Here is a 23,781-nt window from a genome sequence, read left to right on the forward strand (position 1 = left end):
TTGTGTCGAAAAATATCATTCTGGTTTTGAAAGTGGTGGTTTTGTTTGGCTGTTAGTTGTAGTGGGTGTGTGGCGGTTAGATAACCAGAGTGGGGGGTATCTTTGGACGTGTGTGCTAGCAATGAATTGTGGTGAGTGTTTCCTTCGGGGATTTCTCTGGTGGTGTGGAAAAAAAAGGGGGGGGGGGCAAATTCACCCCCAACCCGGATGCAATAGAAAAAAAATTAAATGTAACAATTCTTACAATCAACCCCGCCCCCCTTTCTGGACATTGTCTAAAAGAAAGCCTGAGGGGATATATGCATTTAGTTAAAAGTGTATGTGATTGTGTGCGTGTATCTAGGCCGTATGTGTGCTATTGGATATGTGTTGAGTAAATGTTATGTAGCGTATGTAGTAGAGTATGATATAATATACTTGTTGAAAGTAAAAATATTTAAAATAGTTATCTTGTTACAGCTTTTTTTTTATAAATAGCCTATTATCCTATCATAGCCTAGCTGTCCCCTTAGATTTAGATTATCTTAACAGGGTGGTACTATCATAGCCTAGCTGTCACCTTTGGAATGGCTTAGATGATCAGGGTGGCATCTTATGAAGAGGGCGACACAAAATTAAATTTAATAAATTACTGTCACAAGTTTTTATCTAGCAAAAATAACACAATCGATGGCGCGACAACAATCGTAAATGCAACATGGTTTGAATGGCGTGGGGGGGGGAGGGAGTACCACCCTCAGTTACCACACTGGGGGCATTTAACCTGGTGACGCCACTACATGCACTCAACCCACTTCTATACAGTAAAACAAATATTTAATCTAGCGTTGATATAGGGATAAAACCAGCACCCCCTCTTCCAATTTTATTTTAAATATCTAACTTCAAATATGCAAGCTCGGGCAGAGGAGGCTCGTTAGCTGGGGACAACTCCACAATCAAACAACTGCTGCCTTGTAGTTTGTTCTTGGTTGGACAAAGGCTATGGAAGCAAATCTAAAAAGAAAAGCAGACTGAAATCGGAGTCAATGGCCTCAATAGCGCATAACCAGTTGACACGTATCCTTTTGTGATGGAGGCGTGGTCGAGTCGGCAAAAGCTCATGGTTGATAAATTCGAAAAAAGTCTCGAGTTCAAACCCTCTGGCAGATAAGGCTCGATCCCTTCCAACACTCACAATTAAGAACGAAGAAGAAAACCCTTTGTAAAAAAAAAAACACCTACAAATCAATTTAATCAATGTCTTTTTTAATTCATACTTGATTGCTTTTAACTTTAAACAAAACATTGCTATACTTAATATCACATATTAAAATATTGAGAAACTTATAAATAAATTATCACTCGAGTGAAATTATAAACAAAGATTTGTAAGAAAAAAACCATAATGGTTTCAGAACTGTGTTTTGATGGTTACATAAAAAAGTTGAACACCACATTTAAACTTAAGAGAACAATACATAAAAATAGACTTGGATTGAAATATTGAAATGTGTCAGATCATTAAAACGTTCGCCGTTACACCAGAAGGAATTGGATTGAAAGACAGAATAGATAATGTATAACATGATTCAAACAAAACCCAGAACTATTTCAAGTTGGATAAGTGCCGGAGGAAATGAGTTCTAGTCTAGGGTGGGAATAACTGGTGTGAGACAAGTTCTCGTGTCTGGCTCATGTGTTGTATGTTATTGACTACCTCTAACTTGTAGGCATAACTGTGTATCACAGCTCCCAGAAACAACAACATAGTAATGATAGGCAGAGGCGTAGCGAGGGGGGGGGGGTGCGGGGTGCGGATCGCACCGGGTGACACCAATTAGGGGGGTGACACCAAGGTAAAATATAGCAAAATATATAGAGAAAAACTTGAGGGGGTGGGGGGTGCAAATCGAAAGTTTGTCCCCGGTAAGGGTCGCTACACCTCTGGGGGGGTGACACCCGACCTCGCTACGCCACTGATGATAGGAATGGTTATGTCATATGTACATAAATAACATGCTTCAGCATAGCATCAAGTTTCAAGTGTCTTAGGGAGTTTTTCAAATTCTTTAGTAGACAGTAGTTCTAAAAATTCAAATTTATATTCACTGCTACTTGTTTTTCATTCTTGTGAGAACTTCTTTGAAAAAAATAATTTTTTCTGCAACAAATTGCAGAAAAATCTGGACACTAAAATGTTTTAGCAGAAGATGAGAGTGAGAGAGCCAAATACAACCTGGCAAACTTAACAGAGAAGACACTGTCTCCTGTATACTATTTTTACAATTACATTAAGTACAACTTTGTTTTCTAAAGGGTCAAAAGCATGGCATAAAACATTCAGTGTTAATCAAAAGTTTCTAACACCAAAATAGTGTAAAAAGGCATGGTACAAAATCTTCATGAACAAAATTCAAACTTTTTCCCACCTATTTATTTCTAAAATTAATTATATTTCTAAAATTAATTAGAATTAATGAACTAAGTTCCAAAGCCCATCGCATAAACCAGCATCAACTACAACAAAAACTACTACTAACAATCTACAAAACAATGTTTTGAATGTGTTACCATTTGAGTAGGCTAAAATAATTGTAAGAAAACCTGTTTGAGAAAATTTGTGACTAGATGTACCCCAACAACTGAGATTCAACTACCTTCAACCACCGGGATCTAGCTATCATTATAAAAAAAAGTAATCCACTTAACAGTCTCATGGCAAATCTGAGGTCAATTAAAAATCTAATCAACATTTATTTTTATTTATTCATATATTTAAATTACAAAATTAAGCAACATCTTCATCACATTGTAAAAAAAATATAAAAAAAGGAGTTCTTACGTAGGATATATATAATACATTTTTTGTGCTCGTAAACTTTGGTTACATCACCATTTAAAATATTTACACGATTAAAAAAGACGTAATTCCAAGTTTACTTTATCCAATTAATATTGTATTATGTAATGAGATGTGAGATAATTACTCAAGAGCTTACATAACAAAATGAATAATATTGCACAGCAATGCTTAAACTTGCAAGCTAAATTTAAGTTAACTGTCTCATATGTACATGCTACGTTTTTACTTTTTTTTTTACAATTGGACCAAAATAAAGTTGGACTAAAACAGCACAAGCTTATCTGTTCCTTTACATGCAAAGTTTTTACTTTTTTACAATTGGACCAAAATAAAGTTGGACTAAAACGGCACAAGCTTATCTGTTCCTTTACGTGCTTGGTTTTTACTTATTTTACAATTGGACCAAAATAATGTTGGACTAAAAATGACACAGGCTTATCTCTTCCTGCGCATGCTGGGTTTTTACATATTTTACAATTGGACCAAAATAACGTTGGACTAAAAATGACACAGGCTTGCTTATCTCTTCCTGTATATGCTGGATTTTCACTTTTTTTACAATTTGACCAAAATAATGTTGGACTAAAATGGCATAAGCTTATCTCTTCCTGTAGCCTACATGCTGGGTTTTACCTTTTTAACAATTGGACCAAAATAAAGTTGGACTAAAACAGCACAAGCTTATCTGTTCCTTTACATGCTCAGTTTTTACTAAAAAATACACAGGCTTGCTTATCTCTTCTTTTATAAGCTGGATTTTTACTTATTTTATATTTGGACCAAAATAATATTGGACTAAAACCACACAAGCATGTCTGTCCCAATTATTAAGATTTATAACAGCCCCCTTTGATGCAGCAGCAACAACAGATCTTGGCCAGCTCACTCCGCTTGGTCTCTTCCTTGGGCGCTATCTGCGCGCGGGTGAAGGTGAGGAACACCTGCTCCAGGGTGGTCTGGTGGACAGAGTAGTCGGACACGTTCAGGTTCTTCTTCAGGTCCTCCATGATGGAGAACACCTGTGCCAGCCGGACGTTGGAGTCTGGCACCTGGAAGTGGATGTAGCCTTGATGGTCGTCAAACACCTGGGGGATCAAAGGTCAGGTGGTTAGGTTTTATGGTACTTTCACAGACACAGGTAATATAAGGTCAGGTAAGTAATTAGGTCTTATGTTGTTTTCACAGACACAGGTAATATAAGCTCAGGTGATAAGGCTTTATGGTGCTTTCAAAGACACAAGTAATATAAGGTCAGGTAAGTAATTAGGTCTTATGGTGCTCTAACATACATAGGTAATTAAAGGTAAGGTAAGTTATTAGGTTTCATTGTGCTTTCACAGACATACGTAATTAAAGGTTAGGTAAGTAATTAGGCTTCATTGTGCTTTCACATACATAGCTAATTAAATAAGTAGGTGCTTCTAAACATGTAGGTAATTAAAAATCAGCTTAGTAATTAGGTTTCAATTAAAATTATTTTAGTAATTTAATCAATGAAACAAACATCAACTTTTCAAGACCACATATAGGTCAGGTAAAAAACAGTTCATCATTTTTTTTCAGCCATAACATGTATGAGATGGTTGTGGTCTATACATTTGCTAAGCTTAGTCTAATTTCCCCAAGTAATACCCTACCCACAATCTCCAATCCCCAGGATTTCAGGTCTGCAATTTATAACCTAACTAAGTAAAATAAATTTAACTTCTATTATTTTAACTAGGTGGAGTCTTTTTTCCCCAATCAGCTTTAAATAAATCATAAGTTATTTATACCTTGGCGCCAGCAAAATGCTCTAGAATAAAGTCTATCACAGGTTCATTGGGTGCAGTGCTTCCATCTGGCAGGGCTCCTAACTGTACGATCAATGTGTAGCCCTGGCCAAACTTGTTCTTTAGATGTTGAGGGCTGCCCAGGCACATGAATTTACCATTCACCATGATGGCTATACGTGTACAGAGTGCATCACACTCTTCCATGCTAAAGATTTGAAAAAAAAAAATTAAAATTATGAATACATAAAGTTATAAAAATTTAATTTAAACCTAGATTCTTAACGATAGAAGAAAAAAAAAATTGTTTAAAGGAAATAAAGGGAAAGAACCAGGCATTTAGAGACAAAAATTATGGGCCTTTGATATAAAGAGAGCATTAATGGCCTTAAAGATTTACGTTAATGTTTCAATTAGCTAAAATAATTTAAACATAAAGAACAAAATGGGAATGACTATTGCAGAGAAAATGGCCTTAAAGATTTCATTAATGTTTCAATTAGATATAATAATTTAAACATAAAGAGCAAATGGAAATGAATATTGCAGAGAAAATATTACATAAATGGCTTTAAAGATTCCGTTAATGTATCAATTGGCTAAAATAATTTAAACATAAAGAACAAATGGAAATGACTATTGCAGATACAATATTACATTAATGGCCTTAAAGATTTAGTGTTTCAATTAGCTATAATAATTTTAACATAAAGAGCAAATGGAAATGACTATTGCAGAGAAAATATTACATTAATGGCCTTAAAGAATTTGTTAATGTATCAATTATCTAAAATAATTTAAACATAACGAACAAACGGCAATTATGTCAGCACCCACCTGTGTGATGTCAATACCAAAGTACGGCCTGACGCTCGCACCTGAGACAAAACATTCCAGAGTTGTCTCCTGGCCTTAGGGTCCATGCCTGAAGATGGCTCGTCCAGCATGATGAAAGGTGGGTCACCAATCAGGGCTATGGCTGTGCTTAGCTTCCTCTTGTTACCTCCACTGGAAAAAAAATGTATGATCTTGTTAAATAAGTATGATGCAAAGGCACTTGTAATTATGAAAGATCTTGTTAAAACATTGGGAGGTAGAAAGTCTGATGGCTTAATTGAAAGTTAGTGCTTATTAGAAATGGTCACAGCTACACTTTATAAGGCTCACTGTGGTGTATGTATGTAGTATAGAGCTCACTTAGGGTGTATAATGTACTCTATTTTTTATTTTATTTATTCAATTACGGTAACAATAGTAGGCACGGAGGCCTTTTTTCACATTAGCCGTTTTAAAATAAACAAATAAAACAACAATACAATTTAATAACAGCATTTAAAAAAGCAATAGCATAGTAACAACATAGCGGTAACATAGCACTAAAAATGTGGAATAAAGAAATAATATTACATAGTTATAATACAAGATGAGATAAAATAAGAATATAATAGATGAATGAGAAATGTTTCAATGAGTCAGTTAGAGAGGTCATTAAATAATTGTTGTTTTAGTTTAGATTTGAATATATTTTCAGAACTAGGTAGTTTTATTTTGTTATGAAGATTGTTCCACTAATTAGAACCAGAGTAGGCGAAGCTATTTTTTTGGAAAAAAGTGTTATATGGGATCGGTAAATTAAGACGATGATTTAATTTTGTGTTAAAAGAAAATAGGTCCGATAAGTAAGAAGGGGCTGTTTCGTGGAATATTTTATGTAAAAAAATTGCTTTAGTATATATAATCTTTTTATATAGAGGCACATGGTAATGGGTGTGGTCTACCCAGAGTATTGCATTTTTTCTTATTTAACTATAAAAGTGGGGAGGGGGTATGGGTAGAGCTCTTTCTGAGAAATGATATTTAAAAAAAAAATATAAGTAGTTTCCATCATAAATGAGCTGGTAGTGTAATGAAGGTGATGTTAATCACCTGTAAAGTCCAGCTAGTTTGTCAGCGTGTGGTCGCAACATGAGGATGTCCAGCAAAGTGTTGACCACCGACGGAATGTTTTCCTCCGGCACCCCCCTCAGTCTGGCGTACATGAAGAGTGTCTCTCTGCCGGTCATCTGGTCAATGAGGGCGTCAAACTGCGGGCAGTAGCCCATGTTAGCTTGGACCTAGTGATTTTAGAAATTTAATTTAAAAAAAAATATAAAAGTAATATCAAAGACATAAAGCATACATGTTGAAAGAAAGTGTCTCTGTTACAGTTGTAACTGAATTATCAGAATATATAATGCATATGCTGACATAAATTTCTACATGAAAAATGAAACAGACATTAAACTAATACTATGGAAAGGTAACTGAAAGTTGTAATGCAACAATATATAGACTACAATTTCCTTAGCATTATATTTATTTACAAAATAGCATTAAATAAATATTATTCAATTAGATCACAGCAATTTTTCAAGATGTAAATAAATTGCTTTATAACTTATGGATGTGATAGAAATTTAATTGAAATCTAAGAACTAATGCAAAATATTCTTTAATAGATAGACTATAATGGAATAAAAATGTTAATTATTGCTGTAGCCTAGTTACACAATATAACATATGATTTAAAAGAATCTCTGTATGATCTTACTTCTTTAATATTGCTGCAATCATCACTATTAATTATTTTGCAACCCTCATTAAACTAATACATGAATGATTTAAAAGGATTTCCAAATGATCTTACTTCTTTAATATTGCTGCGAACATCACTGCCCTTGAGGTAGGCATTTCCACCAGTCACCATGACATCCCCAGTCAACATTTTAAAAGTTGTAGTCTTGCCAGCTCCGTTTTGACCCAGCAGGCCAAAACATTCTTGTTCTGGCACGCCAACACATATGTGGTCCACAGACACGAAGGTTCCATATCTCTTATACAGGTTGACCAACAACAGGGAATCTGAAATAAGAATAATTGTCTTCAGAAAACACTTAAATAAAAATAGTGATCGTAGTGCTCTTGTATTTAAACAGATTTTTAATGCGTTCAAAAGGCTTGGGGTTTACCCATTTGTTTTATTTATAGTAGAATAAATAGAAATCTAAGTTTTAAATTTTTTTAAAGTTTTGATTTTGATATATTATTATTTTATGCTATTATTTTACATAAAAGATGTATTACTGATCAGTTTTTTCAGTATCAAGTTTTAACACTTATTATATTGGGATGGGATTATATGTATCAGCTTTAAGTCAGAAGTAGATTAAGCTTGACCAGGGCTACTAGCTGAAAATCATTTGGAGTGTGTTGTAACTACAGAGAAATGGTCATAGCTTGTGAGATAGTGTTTTGGGACCCGAAAATTTGAAGGCCCAGAGCTGCTGGCCAGTTGGCCCCCTTTTAAATCCATAACTTGTTACAGAAGAACAATGGTAAATGCTCAGAATATAAATGGGACGGCAAGACCTGAAAGTCTTGAATTCAATCCGGGTTCAAATCAATAGAATGTCCCTGAGTCTATCAAGCTCTAATGGGTATCTAACTCACAATTTGGAAAGGAAAGACGGCTGGGCATAGTGCTGACCACACTATCCCTTCATATACTGAAGTCGCAGAAACAGGTGAACTTTCTTTTTATCAGAACATCAGCTAAACTCACCTGTTCCAGTGGCGCTCATCACAGAAGCTGGGGAGGAGTTGATGCGCTGCCTCTCAGCTGCCACGTCGCTGTCCTCAACGTGACTGGCGGCGTGGTCAAACGGCAGTGGCTCTTGGCCTGAATCAGGTGCTCCGCGAATTAAGTACCTACACGATATGTATGTTGGTGATTAATTATGTTGAGCTTGATTGAAATATTATCGTTATTAAAGTTTAAACACACCAGTGGTTTAAATGGTTCCAGGTAAATGGCTGTAGCTGGTCAAAATTAATGCTCAGAAATCATTTACCTCGATCCAAATTTAGCCACAAATTAAAAGGATATAGTTCGGAGCAGCTTATATTTATAGATAACAATTAACAACTTCAGGATTAACAAATTAACTCAAGGTAATCCCCTAGGACTATTGGAATAAACTATTTTGAAAACATAATTGCTTTAGAATAGATAAATAGAAAATCTGAGAATTATTATCTAAATTATCTAAATAGAACGTCAACACATTTAAAACCTTACCAAATCCTCTGGAAGAAGTGGTACTCAATCAGCAGAACAATGACTGAGAACACAGCACCCTGTACAGCCATAAGTATTAAATAAACTCCGATGCCAGGCTTCTCAACAGACATGTAGTCCTCTTGGTACAGTACACAGAAAACTGATTTGGAACAGGTTTCTGAAAAAAGAAAAAAAATCATACAATTTGCTTTTTAAAAAAAAAAAAAAAAAAAAGAGGTTACATTTATTATAATATCTAAAAAATTTATTTAGATATTATAATAAATGTAACCTTTTAAATTGTGTATGTTACCCCATGAAATCCTTGCATGTAAAACACTATTAACTATATGTCGACATAACAGTTGTTCTAAAATATAATGTAAAATCAAGAGCACATCTTTTGGCCTCCATAATTTTAGAACTTACTAGGACAGCAAGGGGAGACCATTCCCATTGCACATAAACCCTGGGTAGAGGCACAGGACTTGAGGTTCAAGTAGTTTGTGTACAGCTTGATGAAGCAGGTTGCCATGTTGTAGTTGGGGAATATAAAAGCGAAGACCCAATCCAGAATGTCTGCTATACTTTCCGTCCCGATGGATGGGATTTGTAGCACAAACACAGCGGTGGTGGTGATGATTCCTGTTTAAATTAAGTTAAGTTAATTAATTTTTATGTGTTGTGTAGCAGGTTGTGTAAAAAAAAGAAAGTTAAATTTATTTGTTTTAGATTTCGTGTCTCAGGTCATGATTAAAAAAGTTGAATTTATTATTTTTATGTTTAGTGTAATAGGCAACGAAGGGTCCAATGTTAAATCATTTTAAACTTTAAATGTGTTCATCTGTCATTTTTCTTCATAGGGTTAAGAAAAGTCTTAACAAAAGAATGGCAGGACATTATCCAAGGAAATATTTAGCCTAATATTAGTATCATTATCCTGATTTAAACCATAATCTTGGTTCTATTCTAATCATAATCCTGACCCTTAAAGTGATACTTTTTATTATATGTTACATCCTGTCTGTTTTTATAAATACACTACAAAGACCCAAGTAAAATAATAATCTAAAAAATCCTCTTACCTGAGAAGATATTCAACATGATGACAACCACAACACCACTTGGAGGGGACTGGAAAGCAAACTGCAGCGCGTACATGAATGGCAGCACAGCCCAGCCATATATAACCAGCACGAGGATGACGATTCCCCATCTACCATCATCCAGGTATGCAGACTGTTGGTAGGCCAGGAAGACAATCAGCAGGAGCAGACTTGGTATGATGTAGTTAATGAAGTCCCAGATGAAGGTGGGGATCCAGTACGAGAGTGGCCCGACTCCGCTGACAACTTGCATGTGTTTGGCCCCGACCTGAGGAAAAAAAAAACACTCAAATGTGTTAAAATGAGTGTCATAGCTATTTATGATGGGGGTTATGCCTTTTTTGTTCCACAACTTTTAATTGTGCAAATTTAAACATTTTGAAAACATTAATTTAAAAACAATCACTCACTTGTGCTAGTGTGTATATCAAAGCTATTTATGATGGGGGTTATCCTTTTTATAGCACTAGCTTTAACTTTAATAAATGCTCAATTTAAGTATATTATTTATCTTTTAAAGTCTGACACTTTTATTTTAGTTTTTTGGAAGATTAACAAGTTCAGTTTAAAATGTAACCTAAATGTGGAATACTGTTATATATATATATATGTTTTACAATATATTTCATATAATATAAACAATTATTTTATTTGAAATTTTCTGCTTTTAAAAGGCAGACTTATCTTTGAATTTTTTCATCATTTAAATTATTTGCATCATATTTTTTTTAATTAAAGAACTGAGTCTGAGTGCTCTCCCTTGGTAGAGAAACTCATTTTGTTGTCCATGTGCCATTATAGAAGCATCACATAACTAAAAATTCAACAAAGCTTCCTTAACCACTCACCTGTCTCTCTTTAATCAGGAAATAAATGAACATAGTTGTCAAGAAGGCCATCCCAAACCCAATGAACAAGCCCACAGAAAACCCAGCCCCCAAAGCCAGGGTCACATCAAATTTGGCTTTGTCTTCCTCGTCTTTGGGCAAGGGGTTGATACTTGTTTGGAGCGAGTAGGAAGAATTCATAAAAAACTGAAGAATGGTATTCATCAGGAAATTGACCTGAGGAGATAAATGAATGCATTGATGTGAGTACTTTGTGAGTTCTAAACAAGTTTTTAAATAACAAAAATGCTAACAACATTTGACTATAAAATACAAATGAAGTACGTTTACTTTTTTGTGAAATCAATGTAGGCCTACATAATATTTCTTACGCTGGCAACAATACATGATCCCAGAACACATATGTAAACTGTCAGAGAACTAGAAAGCAACTATTTCTTAACACTTTGAACTATTTTAATATAGGAATAAGCAACAATAAAAAAATTGTTATCGAGATTTTATTTTTTGGACAGTGAGTTTGTCTTCTATAAAGAAAACAAAATGACCAACTCACAGAGATAGGTTAAGCGTGGTACAGGAAACTATAGAAAACAAAATGACCAACTCACAGAGCTGAGCGTGGTACAGGAAACTATAGAAAACAAAATGACCAACTCACAGAGATAGGCTGACTATTGTAATGAAACCATAGAAAACAAAATGACCAACTCACAGAGATAGGCTGAGCATGGTACAGGAAACTATATACAACAAAATGACCAACTCACAAAGATAGGCTGAGCGTAGTACAAGAAAACCATAGTAAACAAAATGACCAACTCACAGAAATAGCCTGAGCATGGTACAGGAAACCATAGTAAACAAAATGACCAACTCACAGAGCTGAGCGTGGTACAGGAAACAATAGAAAACAAAATGACCAACTCACAGAGATAGACTGAGCGTGTTACAGGAAACTATAGAAAACAAAATGACCAACTCACAGAGATAGGCTGAGCATGGTACAGGAAACTATAGACAACAAAATGACCAACTCACAAAGATAGGCTGAGCGTAGTACAAGAAAACCATAGTAAACAAAATGACCAACTCACAGAAATAGCCTGAGCATGGTACAGGAAACCATAGAAAACAAAATGACCAACTCACAGAGATAGGCTGAGCGTGTTACAGGAAACTATAGAAAATAAAATGACCAACTCACAGAGATAGGCTGAGCGTAGTACAAGAAAACCATAGTAAACAAAATGACCAACTCACAGAAATAGCCTGAGCATGGTACAGGAAACTATAGAAAACAAAATGACCAACTCACAGAGCTGAGCGTGGTACAGGAAACTATAGAAAACAAAATGACCAACTCACAGAGATAGACTGAGCGTGTTACAGGAAACTATAGAAAATAAAATGACCAACTCACAGAGATAGGCTGAGCGTAGTACAAGAAAACCATAGTAAACAAAATGACCAACTCACAGAGATAGGCTGAGCGTAGTACAAGAAAACCATAGTAAACAAAATGACCAACTCACAGAGATAGGCTGAGCGTGGTACGGTTGACCATTGTACGCTGCTGTGACCACCAGATTGTCCGTGGCGCTGTCAATCACTCCCATCCCCACGATCATCCTCTTGTTGAATGTGGCTGTGCCGAGATCTCCCGCTCTTTTTAGTGTGTAGTTGTCAAATGTGTAGCCCTGTGTTTTGAAATGGTATACACACACATGAATAAGTTATATCATTTTGATGGGTAGAAAAATATTTTAATTACATAGAAAATTTTTTTTTTTACTGTTTATTAAATGTATTTATAGGCACACAATTCTCAATCATGTATACCACTATCTGTCTGTGTTGACTGATTAAATAAAAGTAGAGAAATAAAAGTGTGCCACTATTGCTGGACTGTCCATTCTAACTCATCAAATATAAAATACTTAAAAAAAACTTTTTAAAAAACCACGTTTTTCTTGTGGACTAAAAAGTAGAAAATAACTATTTACATACATTTGATGACAAAAAACGTGGGTACGTTCACCATCAAATTTCCCGACCCATCTGCCCGACCCACGTTTTTTGTCATCAAATGTATGTAAATAGTTATTTTCTACTTTTTAGTCCACAAGAAAAACGTGGTTTTTTAAAAAGTTTTTTTTAAGTATTTTATTTTCTCCTTTTTAGTCCGTTGCTACACATGAAAAACGTGGTTTTTAAAAAAGTTTTTTATATAGTTTATTTTCTACTTTATCTAATGACTTGATTAAGTATGAATTGACTAAGTGTTTATAAATACACGGACTAAAAAAATCTTGAGCGACCAGGATTCGAACCTGGGTTGTCGCGGCCACAACGCGAAGTACTAACCACTATACGATCACGGCCAGCGCGCTCACATCGATTGGGGCCGAAGTAACTGTGTCAACAAGCCTCCAGTCTTGTCGGTATCTTTAGAAATCATGTCCTCAATTTTATGGTCCTTTGGGCGTAATTAAATTAAGCTAATTACGGTCTCTAATTGCTAGTTTTTATGATTGCATCTGAAATTGTTAGGCGAAAGTAGCATGCATGCCAAATTTCAGGTCTCTAGAGCAATCAGAAGTGGGCTAATTTTCGATGTCAATTTTAACAACAAACAAATCCACACATCCACAAACGCGAAGCTGAGTTAAGAAAAACGTGTTAAAAAGTATGGAAGAAAATGTGACACTAGTGCTGGATTATCTACCCTGCCTTATGAAATAAATTGTTATAAAAAATTTAATAATATACTTTATACTGTAAAATTCTTAATTTTAATAGGAACTATGAATATCTAAAATGCAGGTGTTAATTTAAGATTATGAGGAATGGCGTGGTCAAATAGTAGAGTGTTTGACTGTTAAACCAGTGGTCTCGAGTTTGGTGCCCTGAGTCCACCCAGTTCAAATAGGTACCTGACTTACATTAGGGAAAATAAAGGTGACTGGGCATAGTGCTGACCGCACAATCCTCATATGCCGAGGTTACATAAACAGGTTAACTTTACTTCACCTGCCACTTGGGCCATCAGGTTCAAAAGCTAACTTTACTTACTTAAGATAATGGCAAGCTCCTAAAATAAACAGCTGTTATAAACAAGGATCTATTAATAGACGTACCCCTGCGAGAGAAAAATTCTCCATTTGAGAGCCAGAAAACTGGGACTGGTACAAGGCCCTGAACTTTGAGTTACCATCTGAAGCTCCACATGGGACATAATTACTTCCAAAATCTTTCAAACTGAAAGTGAGGGCAGGCTCGTCCGATCCCTTCGGCCTGGCTTTATCAATGGCCAGTCCGAAGATGGTGAAGATGACAGGCAGGAGCAGCTGGACAAAGGTGACCACCCTGTTGCGCCAGGTGTGTAGAGCTTTCTTAACAAACAGGCCCCAGAACCTGGATTTCTTCAGCTGGAAGCCAGTGTTTTTCTGGAAACCTTTGTTGAAGGCTAAGATAAAATTTAAAACAAAAATCCAACGTCAGGAATCATGTATGTCAATAAGGCTTCATCATACATTGTTATACAAGAAGAAAGAGTTATTAGCAGTGCAACCAATAATCATATCAGTATTTAAATGTAGTACTCACACCTCTGATCATATACTAGAGAGTACGTTTCATATCTTGGGTATTTCAGTAGCCCACTTACATATATATATATCTATCTATCTATATATATATATATATATATATTTATATATATATATATATATATATATATATATATATATATATATATATATATATGCCGTAGCAATATCTATCTAGCTCTTACACATATTTTATGAAACAATAGTTCTTAGACATAAATTCTAAGGTGCTAATAAATATTACAATTCTTACACATAAAATTCAACAAACTAATATACAACATTATTATGTAACTCAATATTAGAAGTATAATACTAATAATCATATATAAAGAACCTCGAGATTTAAGTAGGATTCAACTATTCTAGTTATAAGATGTCTTCAATGTACTAAAATCAGCCCATATTCCAGAACTATAACATGATATCTGAAGTACTAATATCAGCCTGAGTACTTACACATGATATCTGAAGTGCTCATATCAATGGAGTCATCGTAACCTTTGAGTGCGTCAACCTTGTTGGTCAGACTGAATGGTGAGTGACACCCACCATTCTCTGTTCCCTCAAAACCTGCTTTGTCAGTGTTGAAACTTGGGTTCAAGATGCCATTCTTTGTTCCAGATTTTAGATCACTGTCCTGTGTTGATATGGATGAATCTTCATCAACAGCGCTGTCTCCAACCCTAAGCACATTTTTTAAAATAAGAAAGGATTATTTAATGGATGAAAAAATAAAAAACTACAACAGCGCTTTCTCCAACCCTAAGCACATTTTTTTAAAATAAGAAAAGATTTTTAAATGGACGAAAAAAATAAAAACTTTATTAAAAAATGTGTTTGTTTTTAGAAATGATAAAATAATTTTTTAAATTAAAATTTCAGGGACAGGGTGGTCGAGCAGTAGAGCTCTAGACTGCTAACCCAAAAGTCTCGATTTCGAATCCCGCGTTCAAATCAGTAAAGCGTCCCTGAGTTCCCCCAATTCTGATTGGTACCCAACTCACAGTAGGGAAAGTAAAGGCAGAGCTGAACATATATCCCTTCTTATGCTGAGATCACAGAAACAGGTGAACTCTACTTCACTTAATCCATAGACCATCGAGTTAGAAACGGAACTATATTAAGATTGTTATTATAATTTAGTAATCTAACTAAACTTTACAAAATAAGCTTGTAACAAGAAGATAAAATCCAGGGGTATTTACTTGAGGAAAACTTCTTCCATGGTTGTGGCTGAAGTCCCAAAACTTGAGATCCCCAGCCTGTCCTTGTTGTCATCCAAGCCATTGAAGAGAGTGGGGAACTTGCTGGATTCACTGTCAGCAAGCAAGTACGACACCTCTGAGTTGATGACTGTCTCCAGCTCTGCTGTTTTGACGTGGGTCTGAATGTAGCGGGTCAGTTCGTCAACGTTACAGTGGGGCAGCTTGACCACGACTAGATGGTAGCCAGCGCCTGTGAAAAATAAGTCTCAGGGTCAGTTTTATGTACCAACCACACAAACTTGTCTGGTTCTGAGGTAAAGAAATAAATGAATTCTACTTTATCTTTCTCTTTACTTTTCAGATAAGGGACTTCATTCTTTTTCTTCTTAAAAATAAACTACATTTCTTGCTAACAATACATGTATAGTACACCCAACTGATAAATCTGTTTAAATATTTATTTTTAAAAATGTCTAAAATAATTTTATATAAGGCAATTTTTTTATGTAACAAAAATATAAGGTTTAGTTGAATGTAAAGATAATAAAAGTCGGTGCATTTTTAAAATTATGATCCCCTAACAGGCAGGATGATGAAAAGGGTTCAGTTACGGCCAAATGGTATAGCTAGTGTAAAGAACATGGATAGGATTTAAAAGATCTAATAACGTAAAATAAAATGCAACCAACCGTAAAGTTTTTTCAAAAACATGGAACTGCCACAGCACTTGACCACTCCTTCAGCCATGATTGCAATTCTATCCCCGAGCAGGTCAGCCTCGTCCATGTAGTGTGTGCTCAGCACCAGTGTCCTCCCTTGTCTGGCTCTCTGCAAAACATTCCAGGTCTGGCGCCTTGCGGCCGGATCCATACCAGAGGACGGCTCGTCCAGTATGACAACCTGGCAAGAAAAGGATGACAGATTGGATGAATTTTAACAGAGGACCAGCAAGGTAAATCATCCAATTTTTACTGGTGATTATGCCCACAGTTGGTTTATCACAGGCAGGAGTAGTTAGGTTTTTTAAGTTAGGCTAAACAATTTACGTCTGATGTTTGATTTAAGGTTAAGGCATATTTCTATTGTAAATTGTTGCCATATTATTAAATTATTGCAGTATTAGTCTATATTGTTATTTACTAATCACTTCTTTTTTATATGGCTATCAGAAAAAGTTCTGTTGCAAGATTAGAAATTTAATTAGAAAATTTAATATTTCAATAAAACAATTGTGAATTATTACAACATATAACGATCATTTTGCTTTGGTTTGAAAAATTTTAATTACCTTTGATCCTCCAATCAGGGCTATCCCAACAGAAAGTTTCCTCTTTTGACCACCAGAAAGGTTGGTGGACGCAGTGTGGATCTTGGTGTCCAAACCAACTTCCTTTGCCATGGCAATCACTTCCTCTTCAAGAGTTGGACTTTGGTACCCCTTCAACTAATCAGATGAAATAGTTTTCAAAGGATTTGTTTATAATTTCAACATTATTTTATTTTTATTTTTTACCTAATTTAACAAATTTGTAAGTATGATTTATAAAATTCATTGTTACGGTAAAAAAAGGATAACTTACCTTAGCAAAAAACAGTAGGTGTTCTCTCACAGTCATGGTATCAAAGAGGATGTTGTGTTGTGGACACAGGCCCAGGCTTCCTCGGACACCAGCGATGTTGGTTCTGATGTCAAATCCATTCACAATTGCTGTTCCGCTGGTGGGTGGGATAAAGCCTATAGACAAGAAATTCAAAGATGAAATCACGATTTTTCCAACTCAACAGAAATTGCATAAAATATGAAAATTTTAACTGATAAATTTACAATCAATTTTTAAAATGTGAAATAGTTTCAGAATTTCATTGACAAATAACACCCAACATTAATAATTTAACATATTATATAAAGCAGGCAAATTCTTTCATCAAAGTACATGCTTTTAGCCTCGAAATAAAAAAAACATTTAAAAGTAAGAAAAAGCTCTTACTTTGAAATTTGAAAATGAAAGTAGCAAAAGAGATATGAAAGGGGAATTATCTTACCAGTCAACATAGACATAGTAGTTGTCTTTCCTGCTCCATTATGGCCCAGCAGAACTGTAATTTGTCCTTCATACAAATTCAAGGATGTTCCAGCAACAGCTACTTTTCTTCCAAAAGTCTAAAAAAAAAATTGGATGTTAATTGTAATTCAATAAGAATATATTTGAAATGTAAACATATTGATTAATATGAAAGTCAGCCCTTAAACACAAGAAATAATTTTATTGCATGAAAGATGTTTTTATTTAAAAAATGAAATAATTTAGCTTGCATGAAAAACATCTACAAAATATAAAATAATAATTGTAACAAAGAATATATTTGTTAGTAAACAAAATAAAAATCTGTAGTGTACAAACTGTACATTTATTCTGTGTGTTTATTTAACAAACAGACAAACCCACCTTTTTCAAATTCAAAATTTGTATTCCCGGGTGGGTATTCGTGGGCTCTTTTTCAAAACGTCGGTTGTGTTCATTCTCAGTTTGATAAACAGCATCAGAGGCCTGGCTTGATCCACACCAGTATGATTTCTAAAAGTAAACACATAAAAATATAAGGACACATAAAAATATAAGGACACATATAAACATCACAGTTTTTAACTAGAACAGAAAAAAAGAGCATACAAAACAGAGTTAGATAGAAATAATAGTTTGCACACAAATGATTAATTTCTTTCCAATCCACATATTAAAAGTGAAACAAGTGTAACAATAAAATTTCAAAGTCAATTGATAAAAATGTTTTTTATTTAGAGATATTACGACCCCACCTATCTTTACATGGAAATTGAATACACTTCAGCGCCTACCCCACCCTGATGTCTTAAATAAATCAGTATCCCCTGTAAGGCTCATGATTTTAGCTATCACAGCTCCTCACCCCACCCTTAACAAAACCTGACTATATATTGATCCAAGGTCAAACAACATTCCTTACTGGGAAGTAGAAATAGGGATGCTGTACGTCATCCATACACTCCCCCCCCCCACCTACTTCTAACAAAACCTGACTAAATATCAACCTAAGTAAAAAAAAAAATATTTCCCTACTGTGAAGCAGAAGTAGAAAGGTTTAGGGATGCCATACTCCCCAGGTCTGATGTTGTCCTTAAACACACCCCCGCCCCTCCCCCACTTCTAACAAAACTTGACCAAATACCAATATATTATAAGTAAAAAATGTTTCCTTACTGTGAAGCAGAAGTAGAAAGGTTTAGGGATGCCATACTCCCCAGGCCTGGTGTTGTCCTTAAATAACCCCCCCCCCCAACTACTTCTAACTAAACATAAACCTATTAAAGTAAAAAATGTTTCCCTACTGTGAAGCAGAAGTAGAAAGGTTTAGGTATGCCGTACTCCCCAGGTCTGATGTTGTCCTTAAACACCCCCCCCCCCCCCCGCCTCCCCCACTTCTAACAAAACTTGACCAAATACCAATATATTATAAGTAAAAAATGTTTCCCTACTGTGAAGCAGAAGTAGAATGGTTTAGGGATGCCATACTCCCCAGGCCTGATGTTGTCCAGGTACCAGCAGATGATGAGGTGTATGGCTGTGTCCACCAGCAGCATGATCATACAGGCCAGTAGACTCAGGTTGTCATCAACAGTGGCTGGTTGGTAAAAGTTTCTCCACTGTGCACCCTCACCTACAGAGTAAATCACAATTTGTTTTTCCTCTCTAAAAATACCAATACAAAAATAAAGGTATCATTGAATTATTTTCAATTATCATTATCTTTTTTAACTTTTTCAAACTTATATGATAAATGAATTTAAGAAATGCGAACAAACAACTATATTTTTTTTTATTTCTTCATTACATAATTCTAGTCATATAACATATTTAGCTAATGTTATCACATTATGAATGAAAATTGTGTGATGATGAAATCTTTTAATAGTTAGGCCCTAATAATTTTTTAAAATCTGTTCACATTTTCAAAATTCAGTTATCCAGTACAACCGATACTATGTCTAATAAGAAAATAAAGAAAGAGCCTGATGCTAACAGATTATCCTAGTCAATTTTTAAAATTCAGGTAATCAGCAGTTTATGTAATTATGGCTTACCTGTTCCTTCATGTATGCCTATAACATTTGCTCCCAGGGACATGGCGACATTAAACAAAAGTGAAGCGCCCAATTTGCTGTTTCTGGTGAGGGTGTCGTAGGTTTGGGTCATAAAAAAGTAAGGAAAGAAGAATCCAAAGAACAAAACACCTGCGACAGCGGCTCCCACATTGGCTGGGGAAAAGTGTTACGGCCAATATTTATATATAAAAAACAGCAGACGTTGTACATAATATAATAAATTGAATGATTACCACTTTATAGAATACCAGTTGTAAAATTTAGCCAGAATTACCTTTTCTGGAATGTATATCAAATTTTATTAAATATATTTTTCAATACAAGCCTATTTTTTTTTTATTTCATTCCTAATTTTGAAAAGTATTGATAACGAGTTACATTTTTAGTACAGAATGTATCAAATGCCTATTATGTATAGTAAAATTAAAATTTATGACCATAGAAAACTTTCAAACTTTCCTATATTAAATTTATTTACACATCAAGCCTGTGGCCTAAACTACAAATTATCAAAAAAAAAAGAACTCTCAATACTGAAATCTATATCTACAAAGTATTCTTAATATCTCTATTTAACACAAAGATATTGTATTTTTAATATCCAGGACATTTATCTATAAATAACAGCACAACACATAGACAATTCCTATTTAATTTTTTACTGTTAAGCTATAAATACACCTACCTTTCTGTACAAATGTGCTGACCATGAAGCAAAAAGATATCATGGCTAGGGAGTAACACAACAGGAACACAAAGAAGAGACTTGGGTCTGTATTGGCCAGCACGGAGCCTGCGTTGGACACTTTGATGGAGAATATGATTGCATAGATTGCCATGGCAGGGACAAGGTAGACGGCGTAGGTGATGAACCAGGATACCCAGTGGACTGAGCTTGTTAGTCCCATCAGTTTCATGGACTCCTGCAGATCAGTGTTATAAAATTGTTAGTTTTAGGGGTTTATTTGTTTTGATTTGTTAAACAGACTTTTATGGGCTAGGTATGAAGTTGTTTCATGAACTCTTAGAAAGAAGAGTGTTAGATTGGTTTAGAGGTTAGGTATTAAGTTGTTGTTTCATGAACTCTTAGAAAGAAGAGTGTTAGATTGGTTTAGAGGTTAGGTATTAAGTTGTTGTTTCATGAACTCTTAGAAAGAAGGTTGTTACATTGGTTTAGAGGATAGGTATTAAGTTGTTGTTTCATGAACTCTTAGAAAGAAGAGTGTTACATTGGTTTAGAGGTTAGGTATTAAGTTGTTGTTTCATGAACTTCTACAAAGAAGAGTGTTTTATTGGTTTAAAGTTTAAAGGTTTTATATTAAGATGTTTCATGAACTCTTACAAAGAAGAGTGTTACATTGTTGTATATTAAGTTATTCCTTAGACACCAGCAGAAAAGAATGTTCTATTGTGTTTTAAATCTCCTTCCGAGAAGAATAGTTTCTGAATGGAGACTCAGTAAGGCTTCAGAATTGCACTATCACATTTGTCATGATGTTGATAAAAACTTAAAACAAGAGGATGTAAGCCTACAACTGCCTATACTCAAACTGATTTACATCCATTACCTCAGCAAACTAATTGATGTCTTGAAGATTCAAATCAGAGAGTGACTAATGGCAGAATTACAATTCAAGTCATTTATTATCTATTATCACTACCAACACTGGTCAACTTCTACCGTCCCATCAACTGTTTGATCTTAAACCTGTCTTAATTCTGGATACATTTTAAAATACACCTTAACGTTGACTTACAGTATCTTGTTATATTTCAGTCTTGTAATTACCCTACAATGTTTAGAATTTGTTATATAGGCTCAATAAAGATTTTAAAAAAACAACAAGGGCAGAACAGAAATTACCTTAAGTTTCCTTTCTTTCTCGTACACAAGATTTTTGGTATTGATGATTATACTGAGTATAAAACTCAATACAATGAACAACGGAAGGTTGTTTTGGATAATTAGAATCATGGGGTCATCAATATAATGGGGATAAGCCATTCTCTGCTTGTATACTGTAAGGTTGGCAGCAGGCAGGCCTTCCACTTCGCGATGATAGTCAGTCACTGCTAAGCCAACCAGGTATTGCATCATCAAAACACCACGTGATTCATACACTGTGAACAAGCAAGTTTTAAAAGTCAATATGTTTAGTTTACATAATAAAATATTAATCTAAAATGTTTACCTTACACAGCAAATATCATGGATATAGGTGTACAACATATTAACCCTTAGAGTTAAGTTTGAAGTTATGGTTTAAATCATGGTTATTGAAGGCATGAATCAGGATTGATTAAGCTATGATGTTCAAATATCTATTAACAAGACTAGCCATCTCAATATAAAGGTCTTTACTAAAGGGTTTACTATGAAAATTTCATCTTTAAACAGTTCAAACTAAAGCTGTGGATTAGATTAACCTATCCTCCCACTAGGAAAAAGCTTTTTAAAACATCTAAATTCTGTGATAATCTCTTTAACTGTCCACCAAAGGTATTAACTTCTCTAAGATGAAAGAACCATTTAACTCATACATGGTTCGTCTGTGTCTTTTCTTGGAGAGTTACTCTGAAAAACTGGGAAGTTGAGCTCAGTCCTCCACCTGGCGCTGCCTGTGTAAGGCCGGATTGAAAATTTTATGTTTTTGGGCAGCCGCGATGTAGCCGAGACATCAGCAAACACGACCACCATCTGCATAAGTGAGGAGTTGTAGCGGAAATATTTGACTGCATCGTCCTCTGTGTCAAAGGGAAACTTCACATCTGGAGAAAAAAAAAGGATCAGAAAAAATGTGAGCATCTACAAGCATGTTCAAACAACAAAACTTAAAGTGGGCATGCTTACAAAACAAAACATCTTATTAAAACCACCTCACAATTTTATGAAATTATCATAATACATAAGCCTATAACACACACACACAAGTCAAATTCATTTAAATCTTATGCTTAGACTATAACATAAACCTTTTTCTACCTTATTTATGGCAATGTATTATTGTAAGTCTTAATTCGTGGCTTATACGGAATATAAATGTGTTACACTAATGCATGGCAGTGATAATATAAATTTAATCTTTTCTGTAGCCTACAAAATACATATTTTTATGACAACTTCATAGCAAATGAATACAATTTTTTTTTACAAATAAATTAAGAAATGTGTTCAAACTTACATGTGCTGTTATGTGACATAGTGTTTATATTCTTTAACACTTTGTCCATCACTTTGTTGGTGTCCAGTGTGTTGGGTGTAAATCCGATCTGAGGGGAATTTACTAGAGAGTCTGTTATGAGTGATTTGGTAGGGTAATAGGTTGGGTCAGGGTACTCTTTGGCTTTCACTGCCAGACGGATCAGAAGAACCAGAATGGCAAACCCAACAGGTAAAAGAACTTCAAATATCGACACACAAATTTTTCTCTTCTGCAAGAGCCAGTTCTTCCATAGCAGAAGTCCCACTTGCCTAAAGAATCCCATTCTTGTAGTATTCTGTCCGCAGTAGTTTTATTATTATTTTTATCTTGAATTCATTGACTGTTTTTGTATCTGCTACTCTATTTCTTGATGTAGTAGGTCTAATGTCTGTTTCTGTAAAGAATTAGAAATGAAATTTGAAAATCTAGCATGAAAATTAAATTAAATAATAGATAATGAGAAAAGTAGGCTTCAATTTCAAATCTACTAGATCTAGTAGTCACTACTAGTTACAAGTTATTTTTAAATTTTATGAGTTGATTTTATTTAATAGTTAACAAAAGTTAAATAACAGTGAGAAAAAGATAGACTCTAGAGGTTATTTATAAATTTAGTCTACATTTGGATCTAGATTCTTGCAGATTCTAGATCTGGATCTAGAAGTCTAGATCTAGATCTAGATCTAGTACTGACACAACTTTTAAAGTGAGTAGTAGTAGTAGTGAGTAGTGGGACTTGCATTGTTCAATGGATTACAGACTGCTATAAACTGCGACACTGCTCAGTGAAAAGTTACGTTACGATCTCTTTACATTACAATTTACAGTTCATAGTCTAAAGTCTAAAGATTTCGGCGTCGTCCATAAATGAAATTTAGGTTACACTGTGTTTTTAGTTTAAAATTACTAGTAAAGATCTTAAATCTAGTTTTACGTCTGCTAAATCCT

At 34.7% G+C, this 23,781-nt stretch overlaps 1 protein-coding gene across 1 annotated transcript in view; it reads right to left on the bottom strand.

The window, feature by feature from the left end:
- Positions 1-2,433: 2,433 nt before the first annotated feature.
- Positions 2,434-23,781, bottom strand: part of LOC131958544 (phospholipid-transporting ATPase ABCA3-like) — a 29,405-nt gene continuing 8,057 nt past the window's right edge. The window contains exons 2-26 of the mRNA XM_059323631.1: positions 22,813-23,227; positions 22,172-22,399; positions 21,495-21,751; positions 20,316-20,553; positions 19,610-19,783; positions 19,004-19,185; positions 17,937-18,065; positions 17,533-17,650; positions 17,070-17,224; positions 16,778-16,933; positions 16,179-16,389; positions 15,490-15,739; positions 14,741-14,967; positions 13,811-14,139; positions 12,206-12,370; positions 10,671-10,886; positions 9,802-10,090; positions 9,146-9,361; positions 8,735-8,894; positions 8,219-8,364; positions 7,304-7,518; positions 6,544-6,731; positions 5,455-5,625; positions 4,621-4,825; positions 2,434-3,930 (exon numbers count right to left, since the gene is read on the bottom strand). Of these exons, the coding sequence (XP_059179614.1) occupies positions 3,673-3,930; positions 4,621-4,825; positions 5,455-5,625; positions 6,544-6,731; positions 7,304-7,518; positions 8,219-8,364; positions 8,735-8,894; positions 9,146-9,361; positions 9,802-10,090; positions 10,671-10,886; positions 12,206-12,370; positions 13,811-14,139; positions 14,741-14,967; positions 15,490-15,739; positions 16,179-16,389; positions 16,778-16,933; positions 17,070-17,224; positions 17,533-17,650; positions 17,937-18,065; positions 19,004-19,185; positions 19,610-19,783; positions 20,316-20,553; positions 21,495-21,751; positions 22,172-22,399; positions 22,813-23,116 (5,187 nt within the window). The 5' untranslated portion in view covers positions 23,117-23,227 and the 3' untranslated portion in view covers positions 2,434-3,672. The remainder of the gene's footprint in view (positions 3,931-4,620; positions 4,826-5,454; positions 5,626-6,543; positions 6,732-7,303; positions 7,519-8,218; positions 8,365-8,734; positions 8,895-9,145; positions 9,362-9,801; positions 10,091-10,670; positions 10,887-12,205; positions 12,371-13,810; positions 14,140-14,740; positions 14,968-15,489; positions 15,740-16,178; positions 16,390-16,777; positions 16,934-17,069; positions 17,225-17,532; positions 17,651-17,936; positions 18,066-19,003; positions 19,186-19,609; positions 19,784-20,315; positions 20,554-21,494; positions 21,752-22,171; positions 22,400-22,812; positions 23,228-23,781) is intronic.

This window comes from Physella acuta, unplaced genomic scaffold (assembly GCF_028476545.2).
Source record: "Physella acuta isolate Inbredline_101_S28 unplaced genomic scaffold, ASM2847654v3 ptg001333l, whole genome shotgun sequence".
Taxonomy (NCBI): domain Eukaryota; kingdom Metazoa; phylum Mollusca; class Gastropoda; family Physidae; genus Physella; species Physella acuta.